At 39.4% G+C, this 27,560-nt stretch overlaps 1 protein-coding gene across 9 annotated transcripts in view; it reads left to right on the top strand.

The window, feature by feature from the left end:
• UNC79 (unc-79 homolog, NALCN channel complex subunit) overlaps positions 1-27,560 on the top strand; it is a 248,943-nt gene that overhangs the window by 96,043 nt on the left and 125,340 nt on the right. For all 9 annotated transcript variants that reach the window (XM_067727070.1, XM_067727065.1, XM_067727087.1 and 6 more), the window contains exons 9-14: positions 992-1,080; positions 1,699-1,739; positions 3,928-3,956; positions 9,418-9,647; positions 11,982-12,153; positions 20,039-20,269. In XM_067727070.1, the coding sequence (XP_067583171.1) occupies positions 992-1,080; positions 1,699-1,739; positions 3,928-3,956; positions 9,418-9,647; positions 11,982-12,153; positions 20,039-20,269 (792 nt within the window). The remainder of the gene's footprint in view (positions 1-991; positions 1,081-1,698; positions 1,740-3,927; positions 3,957-9,417; positions 9,648-11,981; positions 12,154-20,038; positions 20,270-27,560) is intronic.

The raw sequence follows: 27,560 nt of genomic DNA, 5'->3' as shown, positions 1-27,560 counted from the left end.
GAAGCAATGTGAACAGCCACAGAACAGGATGATTTTTTTTTGTTGTTGTTTTTTGTTTTGGGTCTTCGTTGCTGCACATGGGCTTTCTCTAGTTGCGGTGAGCCGGGGCTACTCTTCGTTAGGGTGCGCGGGCTTCTCATTGTCGTGGCTTCTCGTTGCGGAGCATGGGCTCTAGGCGCACAGGCTTCAGTAGTTGTGGCACATGGGCTCAGTAGTTGTGGTTCGTGGGCTCTACAGTGCAGGCTCAGTAATTGTGGAGCACGGGCTTAGTTGCTCCGCAGCATGTGGGATCTTCCCGGGCCAGGGCACGAACCTGTGTCCCCTGCATTGGCAGGTGGATTCTTAACCATTGAGCCACCAGGGAAACCCACAAGATGATTTTTTATCTTTATAGAATGAGGGTGGATTTCTTTTTTAAAAAAAATTAATTAATTAATTTTTGGCTGCGTTGGGTCTTCGTTGCTGTGCGCGGGCTTTCTCTAGTTGTGGCGAGTGGGGGCTACTATTCGTTGCGGTGCGCAGGCTTCTCATTGCGGTGGCTTCTCTTGTTGTGGAGCAACGGCTCTAGGTGCACAGGCTTCAGTAGTTGTGGCTCAGTATCTGCAGCTCACGGGCTTTAGAGTGCAGGCTCAGTAGTTGTGGTGCACGGGCTTAGTTGCTCCGCGGCATGTGGGATCCTCCCAGACCAGGGCTTGAACTCGTGTCCTCTGCATTGGCAGGTAGATTCTTAACCACTGCGCCACCAGGGAAGTCCAGAGGGTGGATTTCTTGACACTATTTGTGACTTGAATTGCAAATAACAGGAGAAGTGAAAAACCACAGCAGCCACATTTAAACCTCCAATGTGGGAAAACAGTTATAGGTTGAATGGGTTTTACTGAAAATATTTATTCTGCTTTGCTTTCGAAAATCTATTATCGAAACATTTGTGCGCTTGATATAGGGAACGTGATAAACAGGAGAGTTCATTCTGTCTTTTCATGTGTTTCAGATGTGTATAGACCCCTCCCTGTCTGTAGCTTTGGGTGATAAACCACCCCCATTGTATCTCTGTGAAGAATGCAGCCAGAGGATTGCAGGGTAGGTATAAGAAAAGGAAATAGGGCTACAATGAGAAGAGAAGAATAATCACTTCGACTTAAATTGGTTGTTACCTTCATTTTCCACTAGCCTCTCTGTTTTTTAAAGGTTAGTTTGTCAGATATTTAATATATATCAAACTTTCATTTGAAAAGATTTCAGCTCTGAAAAATTGCAATATTTCTCTCCATGTGACAAGAGAAAGCAATTCCACTTAATAAAGCAGCTCCACTCTTCAATTGACCCTGTGAAAATGGCCGCAGAGAAAAAGAAAAGAAAGCTGTGGTTTTCAAACATGACATAAAATTCATATGGGTTTTCTATGCTTGTTCGTTTCACAGAATCACACTCAGCTTTGTACAAATCATGCTGTATTTTGGTTGACTTAATTAGCATCTGGAAAGTATCATTTAAAGATAACTGAATATGATGAAATGCCTATAATTTATAATTTAGATGGAATGCATTAGACATTTAAAAAGTTTATTATGATAGTGCTCTTAATTACACATCCTTTATATTAAAAGCCTTTTAGCAATAGCGTGCAGCTTATAAGCATTCATGTGGAAGGGTAACATTGCAACAAAGTTCAAAAATGAATTCTGTTTTTCTTTATAGGGACCACAGTGAATGGTTGATTGACGTTCTTCTGCCACAAGGTATGGCTTACTTCAGAAGGGATGAATAATGAGTAATCATGACTAATGGCACCGTTGATTTTTCTCCTTTTGTACTGTTTTATTTTACAAAGACAGCAACCAAAGTATTACTTTCTGTGCATATTCACTGATAAGAAGCATGATATCAATGTCTTGCTTGTAATATACCCACACATTTAATAATGAGGGAAGAGGTATCATCTCCACCACAATTAGAGGTAGGTGTTGGAATTAGGATTCTGTATGACCAAAGCTGGATTCTGCCTTAAGGGGTTTTCTGTGTATATAACAGGTGTTGCCTGCAAGTTTGCTGTGCAAGTCAGAAAGGAAATAAGGAACATCAGTGAGAAGAGCATAAATAATGGGTCTTTCTCTTGCCACGGTTACCAGCTCTGTGTTTTTAGGGAAAATTATTTAATCGCTCTGAGAGTCAGTTTCCCCTTCAGTAAAATGGGGATAAATATATCTGACCCATCTCAGTCAAAAGACGAGATTGTAATGCTTGCAGTTTGCTAGAGTTCTGAAAGCTGTGCCTGATAAGTTGGCAGGTTGCAGACAGGGTGTTTCCCTACACATGGGGAGGCAGGTATTCCAGCCACCTAATTGCAGGATGAAATGACCAGGAAAAATACTTAGCAGAGGAAAGATGAAAAGTGGAAAAAGCTGGGGGCATACTGAGCACAGATCAGGTACCCAGGAAGAACTTGATCTATAACTTCAGAGGTAGATAATAAAAGAATTTTTATGAAAGGCCTCACTTAAAAAGAAATGTAAAAACCTCATGTTAACTAAATTCGGTAAACACTTTTTTTCAAAATTTAAGGTCTTTGCCTGATGATAATTACACTCCTTCTTTGTAGTCTAACTCTTAATATTAGGTTATCTCAACCTGAAGAAATAAATTGTTTAGTGAGTGCTCTGCATCTGTAAAATGGGTCAATAATGTCAGCCTCTATATCCTTTAAAGAGACATTTAAAAATTTTATATAAGAATATCTGTAAAAAGATTTGGGCTTACATGGGTAAAGGTAACCTTTTTTTCCCCTTAAATTAGTGAACTTCCAGTGCTCCGAGGTAAAACCCATAGTCAGGTTCTAAACTATGTTTTAAATTTCAGATACGTTGCTGAATTCTGGCCATGATCTGCAGATGATATTCATCTGTGGAAGAAAACCGATAATAACTTTTCATTATTTATCCAGAGATGTGACCCATTAACCTCAGGTTAAGATAAACTCCAAGATATCAAACTGTTAAATAACCATTAATTATACAAAATCAGTTTTAACAACTGAGTTGTTAATTTCATTGATTTGACATCCGCTAATTCATAATTTCCAGACAGAGTTTGGGAGACATTTATCTTTGATCTTTTTAATAAATTGTGACATCGGCATTTAAGTCTATTTTTTGAGCACTTACTATTTCATGGGAAATGTTAACAGATTCTTGGAAAAATTATTTTCAATTACACCCAAGCATCAGTTTTCATGGAAATAATTGGTATGCCCACTAAAAAGAGTTTTTATCCATTTATTAAAATCAATCCTGAAGTACTAAAGTAATTTGACAGCTTTACTCCAGCTGGCCAATCCATGGGTTTGAAATTGCTTTCTCTTAAATAAGCCTGCAGCTGGTTTTGCACTAGTTAAGGACTGATGTAAGTTGATAGTTTGAGTCTAATTCATCCAAGTTATTAAGTTTTTTTCTATAGTTCTGATATAGCAAATCATCTCCATGGTGAAACTCTAAGCATATCACATCAACTCAGTGTCACAGCATAATGGAAGAACAGTAGACAGGGAGTCCAGTGACATTTGCTCCAGATTGGCCTGTACCATTGATGGCCTGTGTGACGCTGAAGAAGCCATGTAACCCTCAATTTTGTTCTCTGTCAAATGAGGGGGTGAGGTTAAAGTTATTTGATCTGAATTCTAAGTCATGTCTGAGAAGATTGAATTATTTCTAAGGATAGGTGAAAATATTTGCAGCCTCATTAAACATACCACAGGTATTTTTAACCTCATTAAACATAACTAGATGACAGTTTATGAGAGGAGGGAGAAGCTGTTTTGGCCAAATCTGGAGGTTGTGTTACTAAGCTTGTTTTTTGCTCACCTTGGTGGCTGCCCTTATTTAAAACGGGCTCTCTTTCTTTGTTGATATTTTGTGTACCTTCCCCTTACAGCTGAAATATCTGCTATATGTCAGAAGAAGGTAAGAGCAAACCATCTGTGTGGTGGGGCATGATTTGCTGTGTTTGTATGTAAATTCATTCATTGACACCTGCCTCATTTCTGCACCATGGTTTCCCAGTGTGTACATGTCACTGTATTTGTGAAGGGGGAAAGGAAATAATTCAGCATGCAAGATTGCTGTGTCTGGATGGTCTCTGTTTACATTTCTGCTTTTGCTTACCCATCTATGCACAGTGTTTCTGAAAAGTAATCTGAAATAAAAGCATATGTGTAACTCTGGGATAGAAGTCTAAATACAAAAAGGTTTGAGTGACAATGCAATACATGCAACTTAACTTTGGTAAAGGATGATCGTGTTTGCTAAAAGTCTTTATTGTTTGGAAGTGGAATGCAAATAGTCCAATATATGTGTGTCAGAAACATACCCAGACCAAGTATATATGGAAAATATTAATTTATATGTAAGTTGAATGATATCTCTAGTTAACGATTCCACTTTTGAATAGCCACTGTTCATGACAGTTTCCCTAAGCCATTTCCATCTTCTTTTCTTGCTCCAGTTGCTGAAAAGTACAAGAGAAGGTAGTATGGTGCAAAGAACTTTGCACTAGTTGGTTGTGATACTTGGGTTCTGGTCGGCTCTATTCCCACCTAGCTATGAGACTATGTACAAGTCATTTATGCTTTTTGGGAGCTGTTTATGAGTGGATACCTTTAGAGGGCTGTTTCAGTTATCTATTGCCACCTAATAAACCATCCTAAAATGTACTGGCTTATAACAACAAACATTTGTTTGATCACGATGCTGTGGATCGGCAGTTTTGCCTATGCTCGCCTGGGTAGTTCTCTTGATAAACTCCTCTAGGCTCACTCATGTATTGATAATTGCAATCAGTTAGTGGGTTTGCTGGCAACTGGTTGGTCCCAGATGACTTTACTCCCATGTCTGGGGCCTCAGCTGGGATGGCTGGAATGGTTGGGATGTCAGGGGTGTCTGGCCCTCCCTCTTTCCATTAGGTGTCTCATCTTCCAGGAGGCTAGGCTGGATTTGTTCACAAGATATCAGTGTTCTGAGAAAACGAGAGAGGAGGTTGCAAGGCCTTTTGAACCTGAAGCTCAGTAGTCACACAGCATCACTTCTTTTTTTTTTTTTTTTTTTTACAATGTTAAATGTTATGTTTTATCACATTTACGATGCTGTGTTTCCAAGCATTATACTATAGAAAGAAGAACACTCATTACTAATTTCTAAATCATAGTTTGTATCATATACCTTTTATTCTAACACAGCATCGCTTCTGCTGCATTCCATTGGCCAAAGCAAGTCCAAAGGACAGCTCAGTTTCAAGGAGTGGGGAAATAGACTCCTCCTCTTTATAGAAGGAGCAGCAAGAATTTTGTGGTCATATTTAATGTACCACAACCTACCCTCTGGGCATCATTACTTACATTCTTTCCATGTACCAAATACTCTCAGCACCTTATAAGACCTCCAAAAGTCTTACCCATTTATGGCTTCAGGCTTAAAGTCCATTGTCTTATGATCTGCATCTGGTCTGGTCACTGATGAAACCCCTCGGGTATGAATTTTCTTGAACCAGAGACCTGTGAACTAAAAAGGCAAGTTACATACCCAACACAAAATGCGAGACAGGGATTGGATAACAGCAATAGACCTCTGTTCAGAAAGAGGAAGGGGAAGCAGGTAGCTGTTACTAGTCAATAGCAGCTCTAGCCAGGAACATGTCAACAGTTCCTCTGTCTTTAAGGAATAGCAAATATGCCTTGATTAGGATCTGATTTTGCTTCCTGGGAATAGTTTCCTAAGTCATTTCTTTCCTGGGATCTTTGCTCCACTCTTTAAGACATCTTTCCTTTATAATAAGAAATGGCCCATGTTGCAGCTGAGTAACCCTCTCAGTCTGCTTCCTGTATGTAGAAGTTGGGGTTCCATAGTCCTCTTTTCGTGTTGAACTGTGTCTGTCCCATTTGGTCTGCTGGTGGTACTTTTGCTAGTATGCCTCTCTTTAAAACTTTGTGGATTTTCAATGAATCTAATTGGGGTTCAGTGCTGTCAAAGGCACATCTATAATTCTTTTTGAGTATAGAAATGCCTTCTATACTTTGGGCATTTCAGCCCTTAACAATAATTATTAGAAGCCCTGTTCTAGCTGGAAGGCTCAACTGGGCATCGCCTTATATAGCTTTCTGAAGTTTTAACAAGGGATCATATAGTCATTCAGCATACTTTTGATTTCATTTTTATTCCGAGGCTATTTCCTACTTTGAGAATCTTTTACAAGCTGGAGAGACTAGGATGAGAAACAGTTTTATTTCTAAATTGGCATTTCCTGGCTCTGGTGGTATACGTAACATACTTGACACCCAGGGTGGATCATTTTTTAATACTCCCCTCCTTTATATGACAAAATTATTTTCAGTAATAAAGTTAAAATTAGCACATTTTTATTACTTATCCTTTAATAAATGTTGTGTTTTATATGAAAGTTAATTTGGAGAACTTTCCTTAAGTTCCTAATAGATCAGAATTGTTTGAGCTTGCTTTGGGCAAAGTTTGTGTCTTTCAATACTATATATTCAGTACTACATATTCCTACATTTGAATAGTAGGTTTGAGATAAACATCAAGATTGTATCAAATACAACATTGTAAATCAGCTATACTTCAGTAAAAAAATAAATTAAAAAACTGTATCAAATAAGCATCGAGAGACAGATGCTTTATTTCAATTCTGCTGTTCTGTGAGACCACTTGGAATTATTTATTTATATTTAAAATTCAAAGCAATGAAACAGAGTGGCTAGAGCGAACCTTTGAAAACATGCCCAGCTGAATCTGAACCTAAGGGAAATCTCTCTAATTTACTTTTGAAATGAATGCATGTAGCTGAGTCCACAGGGTTTAGGACTGATTGTGGCTTGGAAATATATTATTAAAACTTAGTAGGAACCACAGCAACTGTTTAGAACTTTGACCAACCAAAGGTTATTTAGGGGCAAAGTATTTTATTGCTGATATTATTTAGAATTGATGGCACATGGGGATAAGGCAGGTTGACTTTTAGTTGATATTCCAGATACTAACATACACAGTATGTCCAGATACTACCTAAGAAATCACTCAAAATGTAGCAGCATGAAACAACAACTATTTAATTATGCTTACAGATTCTGAGGGTCAGGGATTTGGACAGGACACAGTCCACAGCCTATCTCTGCTTGATGATGTTTGGGGCCTCATCTGGGAAGACTAACTTGACTAGTTAGGGGCTGGAATTACCTAGAGACATCTAGATCGTATGTTTGGGCTCTGGGTTGGGGTGACTTGAAGGCTGGGCTTAGAGTAGAGACTTACACATTGCCTCTCCATGTGCCTTGACCATGGCACAGTTCTAAGAGTATCCTGATGAGGAAGCTTCTGAAGAGAGAATATTCTAAGACAGCAAGTTGGAAGCTGCATGTCCTTTTAGAATTTGCCTCGGGAGTCCTGTGAGTATCACTTCTGCCGTGCTCTGTTGGTTGAAGCAGCCACAGCCCATCCAGATTCAAGGCTCATGAAAGCATATCTGAGGAACTAAACCAAAAGAGCCTCACCCACAGCTGGACTTAATTTAGACAAGAAGACCTTGGACCTCCAGCCAGGAATTTGCATGTGGGAAGAATGTAAATAATTTGTGACCAGAAAATAGGATTGGAAATTGTAGGCCTTAAACGTTGGGACTTTATTATAGCTAATAACTACCCACTAAACCCATATCCACATCCTATTGTTTATGTAACAGTGGGAATCCCAGAGGAACAAAGACTAACTATAACTGGAAGGAAGAAATAAACACTAACAATGTACTCCGATATAACCCACCCTGCTAGTGATGTGGTTGGGTTTGGTTTGGTTTGGTTTGGAGAAGCCCCAAACCAGTAAGGATTCATGTGCTTCCAGAATGAAATTTAGTAAGTGAAAGAGAAAGAAAAGGCACAAAGCAGGAAAGACACCTCACTTGGAGAAGTCAGGGCTGACTTGGATGCTGAAGAAGACCTGGGCTTCAGATGCAGAGGCAGCACACTGTATTTTAACAAATAATTTTTAAAAACTTGTTAATAAAAGGGAAAAAAGATCATAAAAAATTTAAACTTGCTTTTATGATTTATTGACCTGGGTCCTGTTCAGAAAATGAGATTTCCTAGCACTCGTATCCAAAGCCTTGTGCTAAAATCGAAGTGGAACAAGCCTTACTTTGAAATGGTTGTTCCGATAGGCAATTCAATACATTGTCAATGTTTGGATATAGGTTTTGTACTTGCCTTTTTCCTTCTTCTGTCTCTGCACTTCGCAAGATATCTGTCATGGAAGGTTTTCAGTCTTCCTCAAGCCCTGAGTTCATAATGGCTTAGGATATTATTTCCCCTATTATATTCCATCTTTTAAAAAATTTTATTGGATTATAGTTGATTTACAATGTTGTGTTAGTTTAAGATGTACAGCAAAGTGATTCAGTTATACATATACATATAGTCATTCTTTTTCAGTGTGTTCCATCTTAATAAGCTCTATTGAAAGACTGAAATGCTCTCTTGACACAAGACATTGATTATGTGGTGGTGACATCTCTAAAAGGCTTGGGCACAGTTTTGTGCAGAGGTCAGGGATATTTCCTGATTGCTCCTCAAATTGCATTATGTGGGCGCTGCCTTTCTCCCCTGCTTCTTGTCAGGGCAGCTCTGATAATAACCCCCCCTGAGCTTCAGAATCTCTCTTATACTGCACCACTTTTCTCACTTCATCTGTTGACTCCTTTCCTCTAGTTGATGTCAGCCGCTGAGTCTGTGAATGCTTCTTGCTGTGTTTTGATGTTCCTGTGGTGTCCACTGACATATTCTTTAGGTCTTGATAGAAAGAGTGCCCGTGGGGATGGACAGGCCAGCTTTGGGGTCATCAGCTCGGTGCAGCACAGCTCCCTGCCTGTCCTTGAACGCACCAAGGACAGATGAGCTGCAGTGGAAATCGGCCCTTTAGGTGGTGGATAAAATAATTTTGAAAGTTTATTTTAGGGGTTAAAATTGTTTGTTTCCGACTCTCATGTGCTGTGATGCACTGTCTCTGTACCACAGTTTTAATTTTTTTTCATATTTCTGCTGAAAACTCTTGAAATGCTAACTTGAAATAATCCAGGAAGACCCCCATGCCTCATGGCTGAGGTCACTTTACAGAGGACTTTTCTACAGTTTCACTCATATTTAGAACGTTTCTACCACTCACACTAATAGAAGCCACTTCTCACCTTTATTTTTAACTATAGCTGAAATCTCACTGGTTAGAGATGACCTGCATTTTGGAAACTAGTGGCACTTCAGAAATGCGCTGCCACTTCCAGTGGCCCTTTAAGTTTCCATTTGTTCCAATTAGTAGCCAAATTTACCTCAGTGGTGACTTTTAATTGATTTCACTCTTTTTCTTCTAGAACTGCAGTTCCCACGTTAGAAGAGCTGTTGTCACCTGCTTTTCAGCAGGGTGTTGTGGTCGTCACGGAAACAGGCCTGTTCGGTACTGCAAAAGATGCCACTCAAATCATCACAGTAACGAACTGGGAGCTGCCTCGGAGACCCACCTCTATCAGACCTCCCCTCCACCCATCAACACTCGAGAATGTGGTGCCGAGGAACTTGTCTGCGCCGTGGAGGCGGTGATTAGGTAACAGCTTCATTAGAAACTTACCCTGAAAACACTGCCTTTGCTTTGAGCCACCCTGTTCACATTGAGATGTGCAAATTTATTTTTATTTTTAAAATTATTTATTTATTATTTATTTTTGGCTGCATTGGTCTTTGCTACTGCACGCGGGCTTTCTCTAGTTGCGGCGAGCAGGGGCTACTCTTCGTTGCGGTGTGCGGGCTTCTCACTGCGGTGGCTTCTCTTGTTGTGGAGCACGGGCTCTAGGCACGTGGGCTTCAGTAGTTGTGGCACGCAGGCTCTAGAGCGCAGGCTCAGTAGTTGTGGCACACGGGCTCAGTGGCTCTGTGGCATGTGGAATTTTCCCGGACCAGGGCTCGAACCCACATCCCCTGCATTGGCAGGCGGATTCTTAACTAGTGCGCCACCAGGGAAGTCCGAGATGTGCAAATTTAATTCAACTTCAAGTGCCCTCAGCCGGGCAGCTCAACTTCCACAATGTTGCAGTGACGATGTTTTAATTCATTCATTCAACAAATATTTTTATCTAATGCCAGTTATGTGCCAGGCATGTATCAGACACTTGGAAGACAGAAGAGAGTAAAATGTAACCTCTGCTTTCAAGTTACCCATGTAGGGACTATAAAAACAAGAACGAAATTGCAATCCAGTGTGGTGAGCACAATGACAACACAGAGTAGGGGGTCTTAGGGGACTGAAGTGGAGGCGCCAGTCAGAGTGAGAGGTGGGAATAAGGCTGTCCCAGACCTGACTGATAGCAGTGAAGGATGGGAGAGCTCTAGATAATTCGGTCCTGGAGTAAACCAGAAGACTGTGGAGTAAGGCAGGGGCCTGATCCTGCAGGCTTCTGGCTTTTTCTCCTTCTGTCACACACAAAAAAGGAAGCTTTAGAAGTGATAACCTCTAGATTTGTTCTCTTTTTGTATAATATTCACTGAGGCAAGATTTTTAAAAATTAAGAAAAAATATTAGAATGCAAGTTTTTTTTAGATGTTGGGGGTAGGAGTTTATTAATTAATTTATTTTTGCTGTGTTGGGTCTTCGTTTCTGTGCGAGGGCTTTCTCTAGTTGTGGCAAGCGGGGGCCACTCTTCATTGTGGTGCGCGGGCCTCTCACTATCGCGGCCTCTCTTGTTGCGGAGCACAGGCTCCAGATGCGCAGGCTCAGTACTTGTGGCTCACGGGCCTAGTTGCTCCACGGCATGTGGGATCCTCCCGGACCAGGGCTCGAACCCGTGTCCCCTGCATTAGCAGGCAGATTCTCAACCACTGCACCACCAGGGAAGCCCCAGAATGCAAATTTTAAAGCTAGAGACTAAGTCTTCTGTTTCTCTTATCCCAGTGGCTGATACATGTAGAAGTGCAATAAATGTTTGCTAAATAAAACATTACAGAAAGTTTGGAAATAGAAAAAAAAATCAACCATACAGCTGTCATCATCATCACTTTTGCACATGTTCTTCTAGGTTTATTCAAATGCATATTTTATTTATATAACTGTAATCACAGTGTATCCACATTCTTTTTGATGTAACCTTATACCATTAGCTCTTTTCCATGTTGTGTAGTTTCCACATTTATCCTTTTTAGTGCCTACATAATATTTATCTAGATTATTTTCCTCCACCAGTAGATATTTCAATTTCTTCCTTTTTTTTTTTTTTTACTGTTAAAAATAACTCTGATAACTATTTTTGTGTATAGTGCTGTTTGTATATTTTTTTTCTTAGGGTAGATGACCAGATGTGGTTGACTGGGTCAAAGGATCTGAATATTTTAATGGTGCTTGATACATTACCCAACTGATTTTCAGAGAGTGTATGTGAATTTCATACATCACCGTATGAAACTGATAGTTTTTGCTAAACCCTTGCCAACATTGGGTATTATGTTTTTAAATTGTCATTTGCTTAGCAAGTGAAAAAGGAATCTTCGTTGCTTACTGTCAGGTCTTTGAATACTAGATATTAAATAGTTTTCCATCTGGGTACCAGTTCCTCAGTCTTTCCTTGTATTATGCATTTGATGTCCACACAGCTTCATATTAGATATAGGAGAAGCATTGACATATAGTGGGATGGTTGGTGAACTAGAAGCCAGAAGGCATCAGTTCTGCTTGATTCTAATTGATTGGAGGAAGTAGCCTCTTTGTGCCTCAGTCTGTTCATCTTTGAAATGGGGATGGAGTAGAAAATAGTAAGGAAATTAGGCTCCTTCCAATTTAAAGGAGAGCAATGAGTAATGCTTGAGTACTCATGAAGTAATTGCTCTGAATAGGTCATAATCTCGAATGTGTTTTTTGGCAGTCTCACTTGAAATCTCTCCCCTTTGGCAGCTTGTTGAAAGAAGCCGAGTTCCATGCTGAGCAGCGGGAACATGAGCTCAATCGCCGGCGGCAGCTGGGCCTCTCCTCCTCCCACCATTCCCTGGATAACGCTGACTTTGACAACAAAGATGATGATAAACACGACCAGCGGCTACTCAGTCAATTTGGGATATGGTTCTTAGTAAGAAAAGAAGTTAACTCTTCTCTGCTTTCTTATGTTTCATTCCAACATTGCGCTGATGAGGAATTTCTTCTGTTCTTTTTAAAGAAGTAAATAGTAAATAGTGAAAAATTAAACTTAGCATAGGGACTCTATACTCTAGGACAGTGACTGCACATTGGATTTACCTGGGAAGGCTTTTAAAAAATGCCATTGCCCAGATTCCACCCCAGAATCTTGGGACCTTTTTAAAAAGCTCCCTAGTTGATTCTAATGAATAGCCAGGTGTTGAAACCTACCGTGCCAGACCCTAAACTGTTGGAAATGCACAGTTTGACAATAAACAAGTGGGAAAGTTGCTAGGGTATGTTGTGAAACACTGGATTCAATATAATTTACAGATCATTCATCCGATCGACATGAAAGTTTGCTTGAAAGTTCAGTCTCTGTGGAGCTTTTTGTGTATTTATGGCAAGTCTGCAATACAGCCAGAAAAATTATAGCCAAACCAATGCAAGGAATTTGATTGCTATTGACTGATTCAACTGCAGTATTCATTCAGGAAAGATCAAACATACAGATCCAAAGTTCCAAGCATGCTGAATTTGCCAGTTCTGCAGAAAAGCAGACTTCTGTTTTTGTCCGTTGGAGACATGGGCTAAGTCTCCAAAGTGATACATCTCTTTTATGCTTTCACACATTTTTTTGGTTTTGTTTTTCTTTGTTTTGTTTTGCCAAATTGGAGTTTAATTGTTGATTTCGCATGTCTTGCTGCTAGAACTTATTATCTAATGACATACTATTATTGTGAACTCCTGAAGGCAAAGATAGCGTTTTACTTATTTCTTATATTCCTGAACGCTACTTCAGTGCTTAATAAGAGATTATTTCAGAATGATTGAATTACTAAGTGATGAGCAGTTTTGGAAAGTCTATTTATAATATGGTGAACTGGGGGGGCTCTAAGGTTTCAGAATTATTACTGATAGGAAATTCTTGGCTAAATCTGATCATTTTAGAACTGAAATATATATAGATTATTTTTTACTGAAGATATTTATGAAATTTCACTTTGTAGACTTAACTTGTTAAAAGTATCTAGTGCAGATTATGTAACAGATTTCTTATATGGGAAAAGCTTATAGGGAGGTGCAATCTCGAGACGAAATTCTTACAGTCCATCTCTCTCTGTAGAGAAGAACACAGTTTCCAGGCTAAGTGGTCCTCCATCAATTTAAAAACTGCCTATTTTACCCCTTCACTTTTCTGATGAGGACAGAGAAGCCCAGAGAGGCAGTTTAACTTGCCCACAGTCACTGCTAACAACCAGTTAGTAGCAGAAGGTGGTTGGGACACAGCTCTAGTCCCAAACTCTGATTGAGGGGCAGAGAGTGCCTGATTCAGCTTCTTCTGAAGGCCAGTCTTGGACTTCTTAACATACAATTCCTAATAGCCAGAAGGAAAGTGTACATTTAAAACTTTGGACAGATCGGAACCAAGATGGTGGAGTAGAAGGACGTGCTCTCACTCCCTCTTGCGAGAACACCAGAATCACAACTAGCTGCTGGACAGTCATTGAGAGGAAGACACTGGAATGCACCAAAAAAGATACCCCACATCCAAAGACAAAGGAGAAGCCACAATGAGACGGTAGGAGGGGCGCAATCACAGTAAAATCAAATCCCACAACTGCTGGGTGGGTGACTCACAGACTGGAGAACACTTATACCACAGAAGTCCACCCACTGGAGTGAAGGTTGTGAGCCCCACATCAGGCTTCCCAACCTGGGGGTCCAGCAACAGAAGGAGGAATTCCTAGAGAATCAGACTGTGAAGGCTAGTGGGATTTGATTGCAGGACTTGAACAGGACTGGGGGAAACAGAGACTCCACTCTTGGAGCGCACACACAAAATAGTGTGTGCGTCGGGACCCAGGGGAAGGAGCAGTGACCCCAGGGGAGACTGAACCAGACCTACCTGCTAGTGTTGGAGGGTCTCCTGCAGAGGCAGGCGGTGGCTGTGGCTCACCATGGGGACAAGGACACTGGCAGCAGAAGTTCCGGTAAGTACTCCTTGGCGTGAGCCCTCCCAGAGTCTGCCATTAACCCCACCAAAGAGCCCAGGTAGACTCCAGTGTTGGGTTGCCTCAGGCCAAACAACCAACAGGGAGGGTACCCAGCCCCACCCATCAGCAGTCAAACGGATTAAAGTTTTACTGAGCTCTATCCAACAGAGCAACAGTCAGCTGTACCCACCACCAGTGCCTCGCATCAGGAAGCTTTCACAAGCCTCTTAGATAGCCTCATCCACCAGAGGGCAGACAGCAGAAGCAAGAAGAACTACAATCCTGCAGTCTGTGGAACAAAAACCACATTCACAGAAAGATAGACAAGATGCAAAGGCAGAGGGCTATGTACCAGATGAAGGAACAAGATGAAACCCCAGAAAAACAACTAAATGAAGTGGAGATAGGCAACCTTTCAGAAAAAGAATTCAGAATAATGATAGTGAAGATGATCCAGGACCTCGGAAAAACAATGGAGGCAAAGATCGAGAAGATGCAAGAAATGTTTAACAGAGACCTAGAAGAATTAAAGAACAAACAAACAGAGATGAACAATACAATAACTGAAATGAAAACTACAGTAGAAGGAAGCAATAGCAGAATAACTGAGGCAGAAGAACGGATAAGTGACCTGGAAGAGAGAATGGTGGAATTCACTGCTGCGCAACAGAATAAAGAAAAAAGAATGAAAAGAAATGAAGACAGCCTAAGAGACCTCTGGGACAACATTCAACGCAGCTACATTCGCATTAAAGGGGTCCCAGAAGGAGAAGAGAGAGAGAAAGGACCTGAGAAAATATCTGAAGAGATTATAGTCGAAAACTTCCCAAACATGGGAAAGGAAATAGCCACCCAAGTCCACGAAGCACAGAGAGTGCCACACAGGATAAACCCAAGGAGAAACATGTGGAGACACATAGTAATCAAACTGACAAAAATTAAAGACAAAGAAAAATTATTGAAAGCAGCAAGGGAAAAATGACAAATAACATACAAGGGAACTCCCATAAGGTTAACAGCTGATTTCTCAGCAGAAAATCTACAAGCCAGAAGGGAGTGGCATGATAGACTTAAAGAGTTGAAAGGGAAGACCCTACAGCCAAGATTACTTTACCCGGCAAGGATCTCACTCAGATTCGACAGAGAAATCAAAAGCTTTACAGACAAGCAAAAGCTAAGAGAATTCAGCACCACAAAACCAGCTCTACAACAAATGCTAAAGGAACTTCTCTAAGTGGGAAACACAAGAGAAGAAAAGGACCTACAAAAACAAACCCAAAACAATTAAGAAAATGGTCATAGGAACATACATATCGATAATTACCTTAAATGTGAGTGGATTAAATGCTCCAACCAAAGGACACAGGCTTGCTGAATGGATACAAAAACAAGACCCATATATATGCTGTCTACAAGAGACCCACTTCAGACCTAGGGACACATACAGACTGAAAGTGAGGGGATGGAAAAAGATATTCCATGCAAATGGAAACCAAAAGAAAGCTGGAGTAGCAATACTCATATCAGATAAAATAGACTTTAAAATAAAGAATGTTACAAGAGACAAGGAAGGACACTACATAATGATCAAGGGATCAATCCAAGAAGAAGATATAACAATTATAAATATATATGCACCCAACATAGGAGCACCTCAATACATAAGGCAACTGCTAACAGCTATAACACAGGAAATCAACAGTAACAAAATAATAGTGGGGGACTTTAACACCTCACTTACACCAATGGACAGATCATCCAAAATGAAAATAAATAAGGAAACAGAAGCTTTAAATGACACAATAGATCAGATAGATTTAATTGACATTTATAGGACATTCCATCCAACAACAGCAGGTTACACTTTCTTCTCAAGTGCGCACGGAACATTCTCCAGGATAGATCACATCTTGGGTCATAAATCAAGCCTCAGTAAATTTAAGAAAATTGAAATCTTATCAAGCATCTTTTCTGACTACAACGCTATGAGATTAGAAATGAGTTACAGGAAAAAAAAGTAAAAAACACAAACACATGGAGGCTACACAATATGTTACTAAATAACCAAGAGATCACTGAAGAAATCAAAGAGGAAATCAGAAAATACCTAGAGACACATGACAATGAAAACACGACGATCCAAAACCTACGGGATGTGGCAAAAGCAGTTCTAAGAGGGAAGTTTATAGCTATACAAGCCTACGTCAGGAAACAAGAGAAATCTCAAATAAACAATCTAACCTTACACCTAAAGGAACTAGAGAAAGAAGAACAAACAAAACCCAAAGTTAGCAGAAGGAAAGAAATCATAAAGATCAGAGTGGAAATAAATGAAATAGAAACAAAGAAAACAATAGCAAAGATCAATAAAACTAAAAGTGGGTTCTTTGAGAAGAAAAATAAAATTGATAAACCATTAGCCAGACTCATCAAGAAAACGAGGGAGAGGACTCATAGCAATATAATTAGAAATGAAAAAGGAAAGTTACAACAGACACTGCAGAAATATGAAGCATCCTAAGAGACTACTACAAGCAACTGTATGCCAATAAAATGGACAACCTGGAAGAAATGGACAAATTCTTAGAAAGGTATAACCTTCCAAGACTGAACCAGGAAGAAATAGAAAATATGAACAGACCAATCACAAATAATGAAATTGAAACTGTGATTAAAAATCTTCCAACAAACAAAAGTCCAGGACCAGATGGGTTCACAGGTGAATTCTATCAAACATTTAGAGAAGAGCTAACACCCATCCATCCTTCTCAAACTCTTGCAAAAAATTGCGGAGGAAGGAACACTCCCAAACTCACTCTATGAGGCCACCATCACCCTGATATCAAAACCACACAAAGATACTCAAAAAAAGAAAATTACAGACCAATATCACTGATGAATATAGATGCAAAAATCCTCAACAAAATACTAGCAAACAGAATCCAGCAACACATTAAAAGGATCACACACCATGATCAAGTGGGATTTATCCCAGGGATGCAACGATTCTTCAATATACGCAAATCAATCAATGTGATAAACCATATTAACAAATTGAAGAATAAAAACCATATGATCATCTCAATAGATGCAGAAAAAGCTTTTGACAGAATTCAACACCCGTTTATGATAAAAACTCTCCAGAAAGTGGGCATAGAGGGAACCTACCTCACCATAATAAAGGCCATATGTGACAAACCCACAGCAAACATCATTCTCAGTGGTGAAAAACTGAAAGCATTTCCTCTATGATCAGGAACAAGACAAGGGTGTCCACTCTCACCACTATTATTCAACATAGTTTTGAAGTCCTAGCCATGGCAATCAGAGAAGAAAAAGAAATAAAAGGAATACAAATTGGAAAAGAAGAAGTAAAACTGTCACGGTTTGCAGATGACATGATACTATACATAGAGAACCCTAAAGATGCCACCAGAAAAGTACTAGAGCTAATCAATGAATTCGGTAAAGTTGCAGGATACAAAATAATGCACAGAAATCTCTTGCATTCCTATACACTAATAATGAAAAATCTGAAAGAGAAATTAAGGGAACACTCCCATTTACCATTGCAACAACAAAAAAACCTAGGAATAAACCTACCTAAGGAGCAAAAAGACCTGTATGCAGAAAGCTATAAGACACTGATGAAAGAAATTAAAGATGATACCAACAGATGGAGAGATATACCATGTTCTTGGATTGGAAGAATCAATATTGTGAAAATGACTCTACTACCCAAAGCAATCTACAGATTCAGTGCAATCACTATCAAATTACCAATAGCATTTTTTATGGAACTAGAACCAAAAATCTTAAAATTTGTATGGAGGCACAATAGACCCCGAATAGCCAAAGCAGTCTTGAGGGAAAAAAACAGAGCTGGAGGAATCAGACTCCCTGACTTCAGACTATACTACAAAGCTACAGTAATCAAGACAATATGGTACTGGCACAAAAACAAAAATATAGATCAATGGAACAGGATAGAAAGCCCAGAGATAAACCCACACACATATGGTCACCTTATTTTTGATAAAGGAGGCAAGAATATACAATGGAGAAAAGACAGCCTCTTCAATACATGGTGCTGGGAAAAGTGGACAGCTACATGTAAAAGAATGAAATTAGAACACTCCCTAACACCATACACAAAAATAAACTCAAAATGGATTAGAGACCTAAATATAAGACCGGACACTATAAAACTCTTAGAGGAAAACATAGGAAGAACACTCTTTGACATAAATCACAGCAACATCTTTTTTGATCCACCTCCTAGAGTAATGGAAATAAAAACAAAAATAAACAAATGGGACCTAATGAAACTTGAAAGCTTTTGCACAGCAAAGGAAACCATAAACAAGACAAAAAGAAAACCCTTAGAATGGGAGAATATATTTGCAAACGAATCAACGGACAAAGGATTAATCTCCAAATATATAAACAGCTTATGCAGCTCAATATTAATAAAACAAACAACCCAATCCAAAAATGGACAGAAGATCTAAATAGACATTTCTCCAAAGAAGACATACAGATGCTGACGAAGCACATGAAAAGCTGCTTAACATCACTAATTATTAGAGAAATGCAAATCAAAACTACAATGAGGTATCACCTCACACCAATTAGAATGGGCATCATCAGAAAATGTACAAACAAAAAATGCTGGAGAGGGTGTGGGGAAAAGGGAACTCTCTTGCACTGTTGGTGGGAATGTAAATTGATGCAGCCACTATGGAGAATAGTATGGAGCTTCCTTAAAAAACTACAAATAGAACTATCATACGACCCAGCAATCCCACTACTGGGCATATACCCTGAGAAAACCATAATTCAAAAAGACACATGCACCCCAATGTTCATTGCAGCACTCTTTACAATAGCCAGGTCATGGAAGCAACCTAAATGCCCATTGACAGACGAATGGATAAAGATTATGTGGTACATATATACAATGGAATATTATTCAGCCATAAAAAGGAACAATATTGGGTCATTTGTTGAGACGTGGATGGATCTAGAGACTGTCATACAGAGTGAAGTAAGTCAGAAAGAGAAAATCAAATATCATATACTAACGCATATATGTGGAACCTAGAAAAATGGTACAGATGAACCGGTTTGCAGGGTGGAAATAGAGACACAATGTAGAGAACAAATATATGGACACCAAGGGGGGAAAGTCGTGGGGGTGGTGGTGTGATGAATTGGTAGATTGGGATTGACACGTATACACTGATGTGTATAAAATGGATGACTAATAAGAATCTGGTGTATAAAAAAATAAATAAAATAAAATTCAAGAAAAACCAAAAAACAGAAAATAAAAAACAAACAAACAAAAAAAACTTTGGCCCAAAAGATAGAGATACAATTGCTATAAAGACTTGTTTCCCTGGCCAAATATTGACAAGTTGTACATTAAAAAACGAAACAAAACAAAAACAAAACCAAAAACCAGAAAAGGCCTCTACCTCTTGTTAAGTGAATAAGCTGCAGCAGATGTCAAGAAGAGAAGGACGAGGTAAAGCAGTTACCCTACAGTGGTATTATGTCACTCCTGTCAAGGGGGGGAGATTTCAATTACTCATAAATGTAGTTTTAATAAGAATTTAAACAAATCATATTTCAGTAATTCTTAAAGTGGTTCAAAAATTTAAATAAATAAATAGGCATTCAAAGGGTTCAAAGAACAACAAAAAAAAAAAACCCGAAAAAACCTCTGCCTATTTCAAATGGATTATACGGGGCATCTTTCTTTTGTTTTCGTCTTTTACCAAACATGTAATAATTATGTAAGGAGGCTGAAGGAGAGTCTGATCTACCTATTTCCAGGTGAGCCTCTGCACACCCAGTGAGAACACCCCTACGGAAAGCTTGGCCAGGCTGGTGGCCATGGTGTTTCAGTGGTTTCACTCCACAGCGTATATGATGGATGATGAAGTTGGAAGTTTAGTGGAAAAGCTGAAGCCTCAGTTTGTCACCAAGTGGTTGAAGACAGTATGTGATGTTCGCTTTGATGTCATGGTCATGTGCCTTCTTCCCAAACCAATGGAATTTGCCAGGGTAAGTGGAGGCTGTCGATGAAAAAACATAATCAATAATCGATCTAAGAAAGAAATGGAAAATGTTATTTGAGCCAACCTGAGGATTATAACCCAGGAGAGAGTCTTTCAGAAAGTTCTGAGGACTGTTCTGCCCATTAGAGGTCAAAGCCCAGGTATGTAAAATTTTGAGACAAAGGGTTTTACATCAAATGATGTATTATTGACAGTTTACAGAATCCAGATCTACACATACAAAGCACGTAGTGGGTCATGGGTCATCATGGCCCTTTACAAGATCAAGAAGGGAAGTTATCTTCTAAGGAGTTGTGACCCTTGATGAGGTTAAGAAGGAATGTTATCTCCTAAGGAAGTCTGGTTAATGCAGTTGCACAACACACACTAAAGGGGATGGAGGAGGCCCAAACGGGCAGAGAAAAATTTTTTTTTTTTTTTTTGCGGTACGCGGGCCTCTCACTGTTGTGGCCTCTGCCGTTGCGGAGCAGAGGCTCCGGACACGCAGGCTCAGCGGCCATGGCTCACGGGCCCAGCCGCTCCGCGGCATGTGGGATCCTCCCAGACCGGGGAACAAACATGCGTCCCCTGCATCGGCAGGCGGACTCTCAACCACTGCGCCACCAGGGAAGCCCAGAGAAAAATTTTATGTTTAAAATTTTCTTGTCTTGCTATAAAATATGAATTGTTTTCATCAAGGCCTACAGCTTGGACCTTGTTGGAGAGGAGGACTTAGGGAGAAGCACTATTGTTACAGAAACACTGGGTTTGCCTCTTGGTGGGTGTCGAGCCAGAAGACACAACCAAGGCAAAGAGCTGGAGAAGGAGGGATTTATTACTTGCAGCAAGTGAGGAGAACACCAGGGCTCTTTCCCAAAGTAGTGTCTCTCTGAACAGCAAAATTGGGGAAGTTTTAAGCTAAGGGTACGTGCATATTCATGAAGGGACTTGAGCAGAGAATTCAGCATAGAATTGGGGCAAAGATGGACAGAGTCCAGACTTTAGTGGGTAGAAGTCGGGGGTCAGAAAAGGTCAACATCATCATTCCTCAGGTTCCGACCAGTCTGGGGTCTCAGCATGTAGTTACCATCCTCTACCTGGTAGGGTGTGTGTGTGGGGGGGGGGGGCTTAGTTCCTGCAGAACTCAAAAATATGTATCAGATTGTGATGTATATTCTTGAGGAGGAACTAGGACTCTGCTTTATTGCTGAACTATTGTTTCTTGACTGCTTTTCCTTTGTTCCTGCCCTTAAAATCATTAATTACTGAGACCTGTTCAAGGGCAAGCATTGTGGCCAGGCTTAGATCACAAAATGGCTTAGGTGAAATGGCTTCTTTTCTGTCAAGAAAGCCATGCCTGGTTCTCTTTCTCTACCCTATCTGCTTACACTACCTTAGCCGCTAGAGTATTATCAGTGACTGTAGAAGAGGGACATCTCTCTTTAACTTAGCCTTTTATTTATTTATATTAATTTTTATTATAGCTAAGTGAGTTTAGTAACTACATTTTAAGTGATGTGCTGCTTTGATGATAGTTTGTGATGGGGAAGAATGGCAAGATGAATGTGCAAAGTATCTTTAAGAAATTTAAGGAAATATTCTTTCCTGATATCGCTGAATATTTTTATTAAGAAACAGCAGAAAATAAAAAAGCCTTTCCATGAGGTGGCAAGAGCTCAGTCCTTTTCTGGTTTACAGTCTGTGGAAAGGCTAACATTTGACTAGGGGCAATTTCTGTGGTTTCACATATATTTCTAGAGATGAATGGTCCCTGCCCTCCCATCTGGAATGCCCAAAAGATTTAGGAACTGCCACAATGCTCCTTTTCCTCTGGCTTATAGGACAAATTTCTCTGTGCTTATCCTCTTGCTTCTGCCTCGGTGGATCACAGGCTTCAGATATACAGCTGGTAAGACATCATATTTCTTGAATACAATATGATTTGTGTCTAACCCAGCAAGATGGATATCTAGAATCAGTTTCTGGCAGCAATATATGAATTTTTTTCAAGGTATTTTCTAAGTTTTAATTTTTTTGTGTGATTTTTGGGTTTACTTTCAATGAAGTCTTGAGGCAGTTTTCAGTTTATTTTATTTCATTTATTTATTTATTTATTTATTTATTTATTTATTTATTTATTTATTTATTTATGTATTTATTCATTTATGGCTGCATTGGGTCTTCATTGGTGCACGTGGGCTTTCTCTAGTTGCAGTGAGCAGGGCCTCGTCGTTGAAGTGCGTGGCTTCTCATTGTGGTGGCTTCTCTTGTTTCGGAGCACGGACTCTAGGCGTGTGAGCTTCAGTAGTTGTGGCACGCAGGCTCCGTAGTTGTGGCGCACAGGCTTATTTGCTCCGTGGCACGTGGGATCTTCCCGGACCAGGGCTCAAACCCATGTCCCCTGCATTGGCAGGCGGATTGTTAACTACTGCGCCACCAGGGAAGTCCCAGTTTTCAGTTTAAATAAGATATTTAAGGATAAAACAGAACACAGACCTTCTAAAGAGTAGGTTTTATTAGATTTCCAGGAGTCAGAGCATTCTTTGCATTTACCAGGATACACTTCTTTCTTCTTTGGTGCCACCTACTGACTCATATATAAAATTAGATTTTTGCATGATGGAAATGTGCAAAGAATGCCACTTCCTGGCATTCTTTGACTGTGTTGATATGTTTTCTATCATTGTTCCTTTTGGAATAGTAAAGAACTGGTGTGATCTGATTCTGAAAGATAAGAAGAAGTGATTATGTTGGGAGGAAAACTATTCCTCTTATAGCTTGGGTTCAGTGGTTGCGAGCCTGCATATTAATTGTTAAGAGACATATTAACAAGAGAAGAGACAAAATTTATTAATATTTATGCACAGGAGTACTCTTCATTGACGGGTAATTTCTTTAATAACCAGAGATAAAAGGCCTATATACCAAACTTCCAGGGGGTGGGGTGGGAGGAGGCATTTCGGAGGAGGCATTTCGGAGGAGGCTTGAATGGGAAGATATGGAAAGTTCTTCTGGGCATTTTGATGCCAATGGAAATGGGCAGCCTGTCTCCAAGGCAGCTGAATTCACAGGAAACTTCCTTTGAAGGGGGTTAATGGCAGCCATATTTTTCTGGAGGCTCTGCTTTAGTCAGGTAAGGGAAGTTCAGATAAGGTTTCTCTCTACATCTTCTTCAGCTCAAATGTTTTCACTTTTTTTTTTTATCTTCACTTTATAAAGATAAAAAATAATCTTTATACCAACTCTGGGGGTCTGAGTGGGTCCCCACATTTCTCCTATCTGTAACTTCCCTAGAAGTTTCACACAAAAAGGAATCTAGGTTGATTGACTTGGAAAGAAGATTTGAGTTAGGAAATGCTAGGTAAGAGATCTGAACAGGAGGAAAAGAGCATAAATTAGAACAAGGAAATAAAAAGAAAACACAGATTAGTGGTTAGAGTAGACAGTAAACCTAGTTTCTGAGTCCGAAGGGCAGCCAGTCAAGAAGATTTCTAGATGTTGGGCTTGAAGCATCTTTAGATGATGAATGAGACCATCAGTGTCATGGTCGTGGTTATTTCCTAGAGCAGAGCATGGAAGATGCGGATGTTTGGTGAACTTCCTCAGTGCCCTAAACTGTTGCAGCAATAAGTCCTCTGAAGTTTATGTCAAGTTGTCCTGCTTCAGCTTACAGGACTTTGGGACAAGACAACCTAGAGTCTCAATAAGGAACTGGGCAGTCAGGTTTTAGTTCTTAGTGACACCAAGTGAAGAGGGTAGTAGAAAAATTGGAAACATTAATTGCTGAAAATGTGCAAGACAGCAGGATCCAGTTTATAAAGAGGTTAAAAATAGCTCAAAGACAATGAACAGGACTAGAATCTGAAAATCCACAGGATGGGTTATAGTTTTCTGCTGAAACATAAAATTTCTCTCTCAATTACCACCATTTTGATCAAAGAAAATCAAAGTAAGATGATTCTTGTTCACAACATAAGTCTAGTCTCATTAAATTTGGCCTGATTATTTGCATAAGTGCAGCAAAAATGGTATTTGACCACATGGGCCTTTAAAAATTTGCTTTGCTGGAAGTTTTTTTAAAGAATCTCAGATTGGACTTTTATTGATTTATTTTTTTAAAGATTTTTTTTGATGTGGACCATTTTTTAAAGTCTTTATTGAATTCATTACAAGACTGCTTCTGTTTTATGTTTTGGTTTTTTGGCCACGAGGCATGTGGGATCTTAGCTCCCCAACCAGGGATGAAACCTGCACCCCCTGCATTGGAAGGTGAAGTCTTAACCACTGGACTGCCAGGAAGGTCCCTCAGATTGGACTTTTAAAAGCCTCTCCATGCTCGGAAGCCAATCTGTCATCATACTTATCTGCAGTACCTATAGATTTGGGTGCATTTCTCTTCTTGAGCTCCCCAAAATACTCTGTTTCCTGGGCCTGTCAAGAAGTGACTTTTCTTATTTGCCTGTAGGCTGGGAACATCATAAGTCAGGTACCAGGCTGGTTTTTTCCAAGAGGGCTTTATAAGCATTGGTTCCATGATGTCAACCTTAGTTCCTTAAAGCTGTCTGGTCATATTTGATTCTATGCATATCTTTCTCAAATATGACATTTCAGTCAAAGCCTTGATAATATAACCAATTTTTCCAATTATGTCCTGTTACAAGGAGAACAGATTCTTACTGAACTTGTGTAAATAGCTATATTGCCATATAAATAAGAGTATTGTAAGAGTTTCTGAATTCTGGGAGGTTCAGGTAGGGAGAAAAAGAAATGTTTTGCTTTTGTTTACAAAGGTATAATCTACTAAATAGTCATGAGTTATAGATAGCTTAAGAGAAATCTTATACCCAGAAAACAGAATATTAATGAACCAGCAGTAAAAAACACATAAAAATTACCATCTTCCTTCAGCAGTTCATTCAGTCCCATGTAATTAATTATTTGTTCTGCTTGGTCTTGGGTTAGCAGTTTTATGAACCCATTGGCTTCTCCACTAGAGTTCTGGAATCTTTACTCAGTCCAGTGGCATGGTCTCAAAGTTACTTGAGCAATTCCATCAGAAGTATGTACCCCAGATTACCTGTTATAGTCCTTTCCATGGGTCTCAGAGACAGTCCTTTTTGCTGAAGATGAAGCATTCTGGATAGTAGCCGATTGCAAGAGCTTTCTGGAAAACACTGGAATAAAACAATAACTGTGAATGATAAAGGCTTAAAATGGCTGTATTAAAGATCTGATGAGAGCAACTGGAATTATGATGATAAAATTATGCCATTATTGTATACTATCAGGCAAAATAGCATAAGAATATAATAGTGAACAAAAAAGGCATTGACAGATTTTTAGAAATTACATCTAATTCCTGGAATATTTATGTTAAAAACATTTACCTGTACAGATATAAGCTAGGGAAGGTTAAGAATCTCTTCTTATTTGACCATGATTTTCATGCAGTTCAACATATTAAATAGACCTAATTAGCTTAACATCTCTTTTTCCTAGGAGAGAACAAATCCTCTGAGGTTTTCCAGAGGCCCTCTCAGAAGTCTCAAAGTCAATTTGAGATCAGGATTTTATTTAGGATTTGATTTTGGTGTATGTACTGCCGAAGCGAGCATAAGGATTTGATCTGGGGAAGCAAAATACCAAAAGTTGTCAAAATGTCAAAAGGTTTGGACACTTAATTAACCAGGATGACAGGTCACTATGAAATGATACTTAGTTATCCATTTAACCAAAATGGCAATACAGATATCAAAAGTAAATATGGGATCTAACATAATTTAAAATTGAGAAGACTCGGTTCTTTTAAATAATTGAGGACATGATGAAGACATGTTCCCCCCCCCCCCACACACAGTTCCTTTACAACTTCATATTTTCATTCAGGTTTTTGTCCTTCACTTTCCTCTTTCTCATCTGAAAGCCTTCACACAACCTCTAAACCACTATTGATACCTTAGGACAGAATCACAATCTTTTCCCTTGACAAGAACACCCCTCATTCCTTGAATATTTTGCATAAAGAGGTTTTTCCTTCATCCTTATTATTTCTAGAAGTTTCATTTATATATTGATTATAATGTTCAACACTTAATAACCTCTAGTTTTCCACGAAGACCAGGAAGTAAACAACTGTGAATTGCTTGTCACACACCAGCATTTTGTAGTACACTAGCAAATTTTATGATTATACCATCTCGTAACTTCTAGAGGGTATGCTTCTTCATAGTATAATTTCTCAGAGTGGCAAATGAACACATTTATTAACAGATCCAAACAGCTTTAGCTCTCTGTAAAAATAAGAAGCCAAAAGTAGATAAAATTAAACTTATATTCAGTAGTTAATGTTTTGGTGTTTTATCTTATTTAGAAATGATCTAGATATTCAATGAATATCTATCATTTGACTCAATATAAATTTAGTTTCAGGTTACCAAAAAGATTTTGGAACCTACTTCTAAGAAGACATATTATAACACACAATTACTGTTGAAATAAAGCTTGTCATAATAATAATTTAATTTGATTAAAATGGAATCTATAAATTTTATAATCTTAAACCTCTAGTAAATATAATATGAGCTTATTTGACTAGTAAACCCACGTCGAATAAAAATGTACGCTCATATCATACTCAGTGCTGATAACTCAGAAGATGCAGCTGTTTTTATTAAACCAACAGTATTAAAATAGTCTTATTTATCAAAGATTTACACAAATTGTTACTGAACTCAGATTTGGCTGCTCACTTCTCAAAAGCCAATACTTGAGAGGCAAGTATTTGTAGAAAGGAAAGTTGCTTTAATTAGAAAAGCCAGCAATCTGAAGAGGTGAACTCATGTCCCAAGACCAAGTTGGAAGATTGTGCTCAGCCATGACAGTTTTTTTTTTTTTTTTTTTTGCGGTACGCGGGCCTCTCACTATTGTGGTCTCTCCCGTTGCGGAGCACAGGCTCCGGACGCGCAGGCCCAGCGGCCATGGCTCACGGGCCCAGCCGCTCCGCGGCATGTGGGATCTTCCCAGACCGGGGCACAAACCTGCGTCCCCTGCATCGACAGGCGGACTCTCAACCACTGCACCACCAGGGAAGCCCCATGACAATTTTTAAAAGGAAAAAGGGGAAAGAATCTCTGAATCACTGAGGCAGGAAGTTGGGTTCTGCATCATTCCCCGTTGGGTGCAGACTGGCTGACTCTTTCTTCAGATGTTATATTGCCTGCGTGATCTGCCTGCAGGATTGCTAAGGGGGCTGCTGGGGGTAGAGAGCTTGTTATTCTTTAACTCCTTAATTCTTCATT

This window comes from Pseudorca crassidens, chromosome 1 (genome assembly GCF_039906515.1).
Source record: "Pseudorca crassidens isolate mPseCra1 chromosome 1, mPseCra1.hap1, whole genome shotgun sequence".
In the NCBI taxonomy this organism is placed as follows: Eukaryota; Metazoa; Chordata; class Mammalia; order Artiodactyla; family Delphinidae; genus Pseudorca; species Pseudorca crassidens.
Note: the sequence above shows the minus strand (reverse complement) of the source record. Positions and strands in the feature narration are given on the sequence as shown.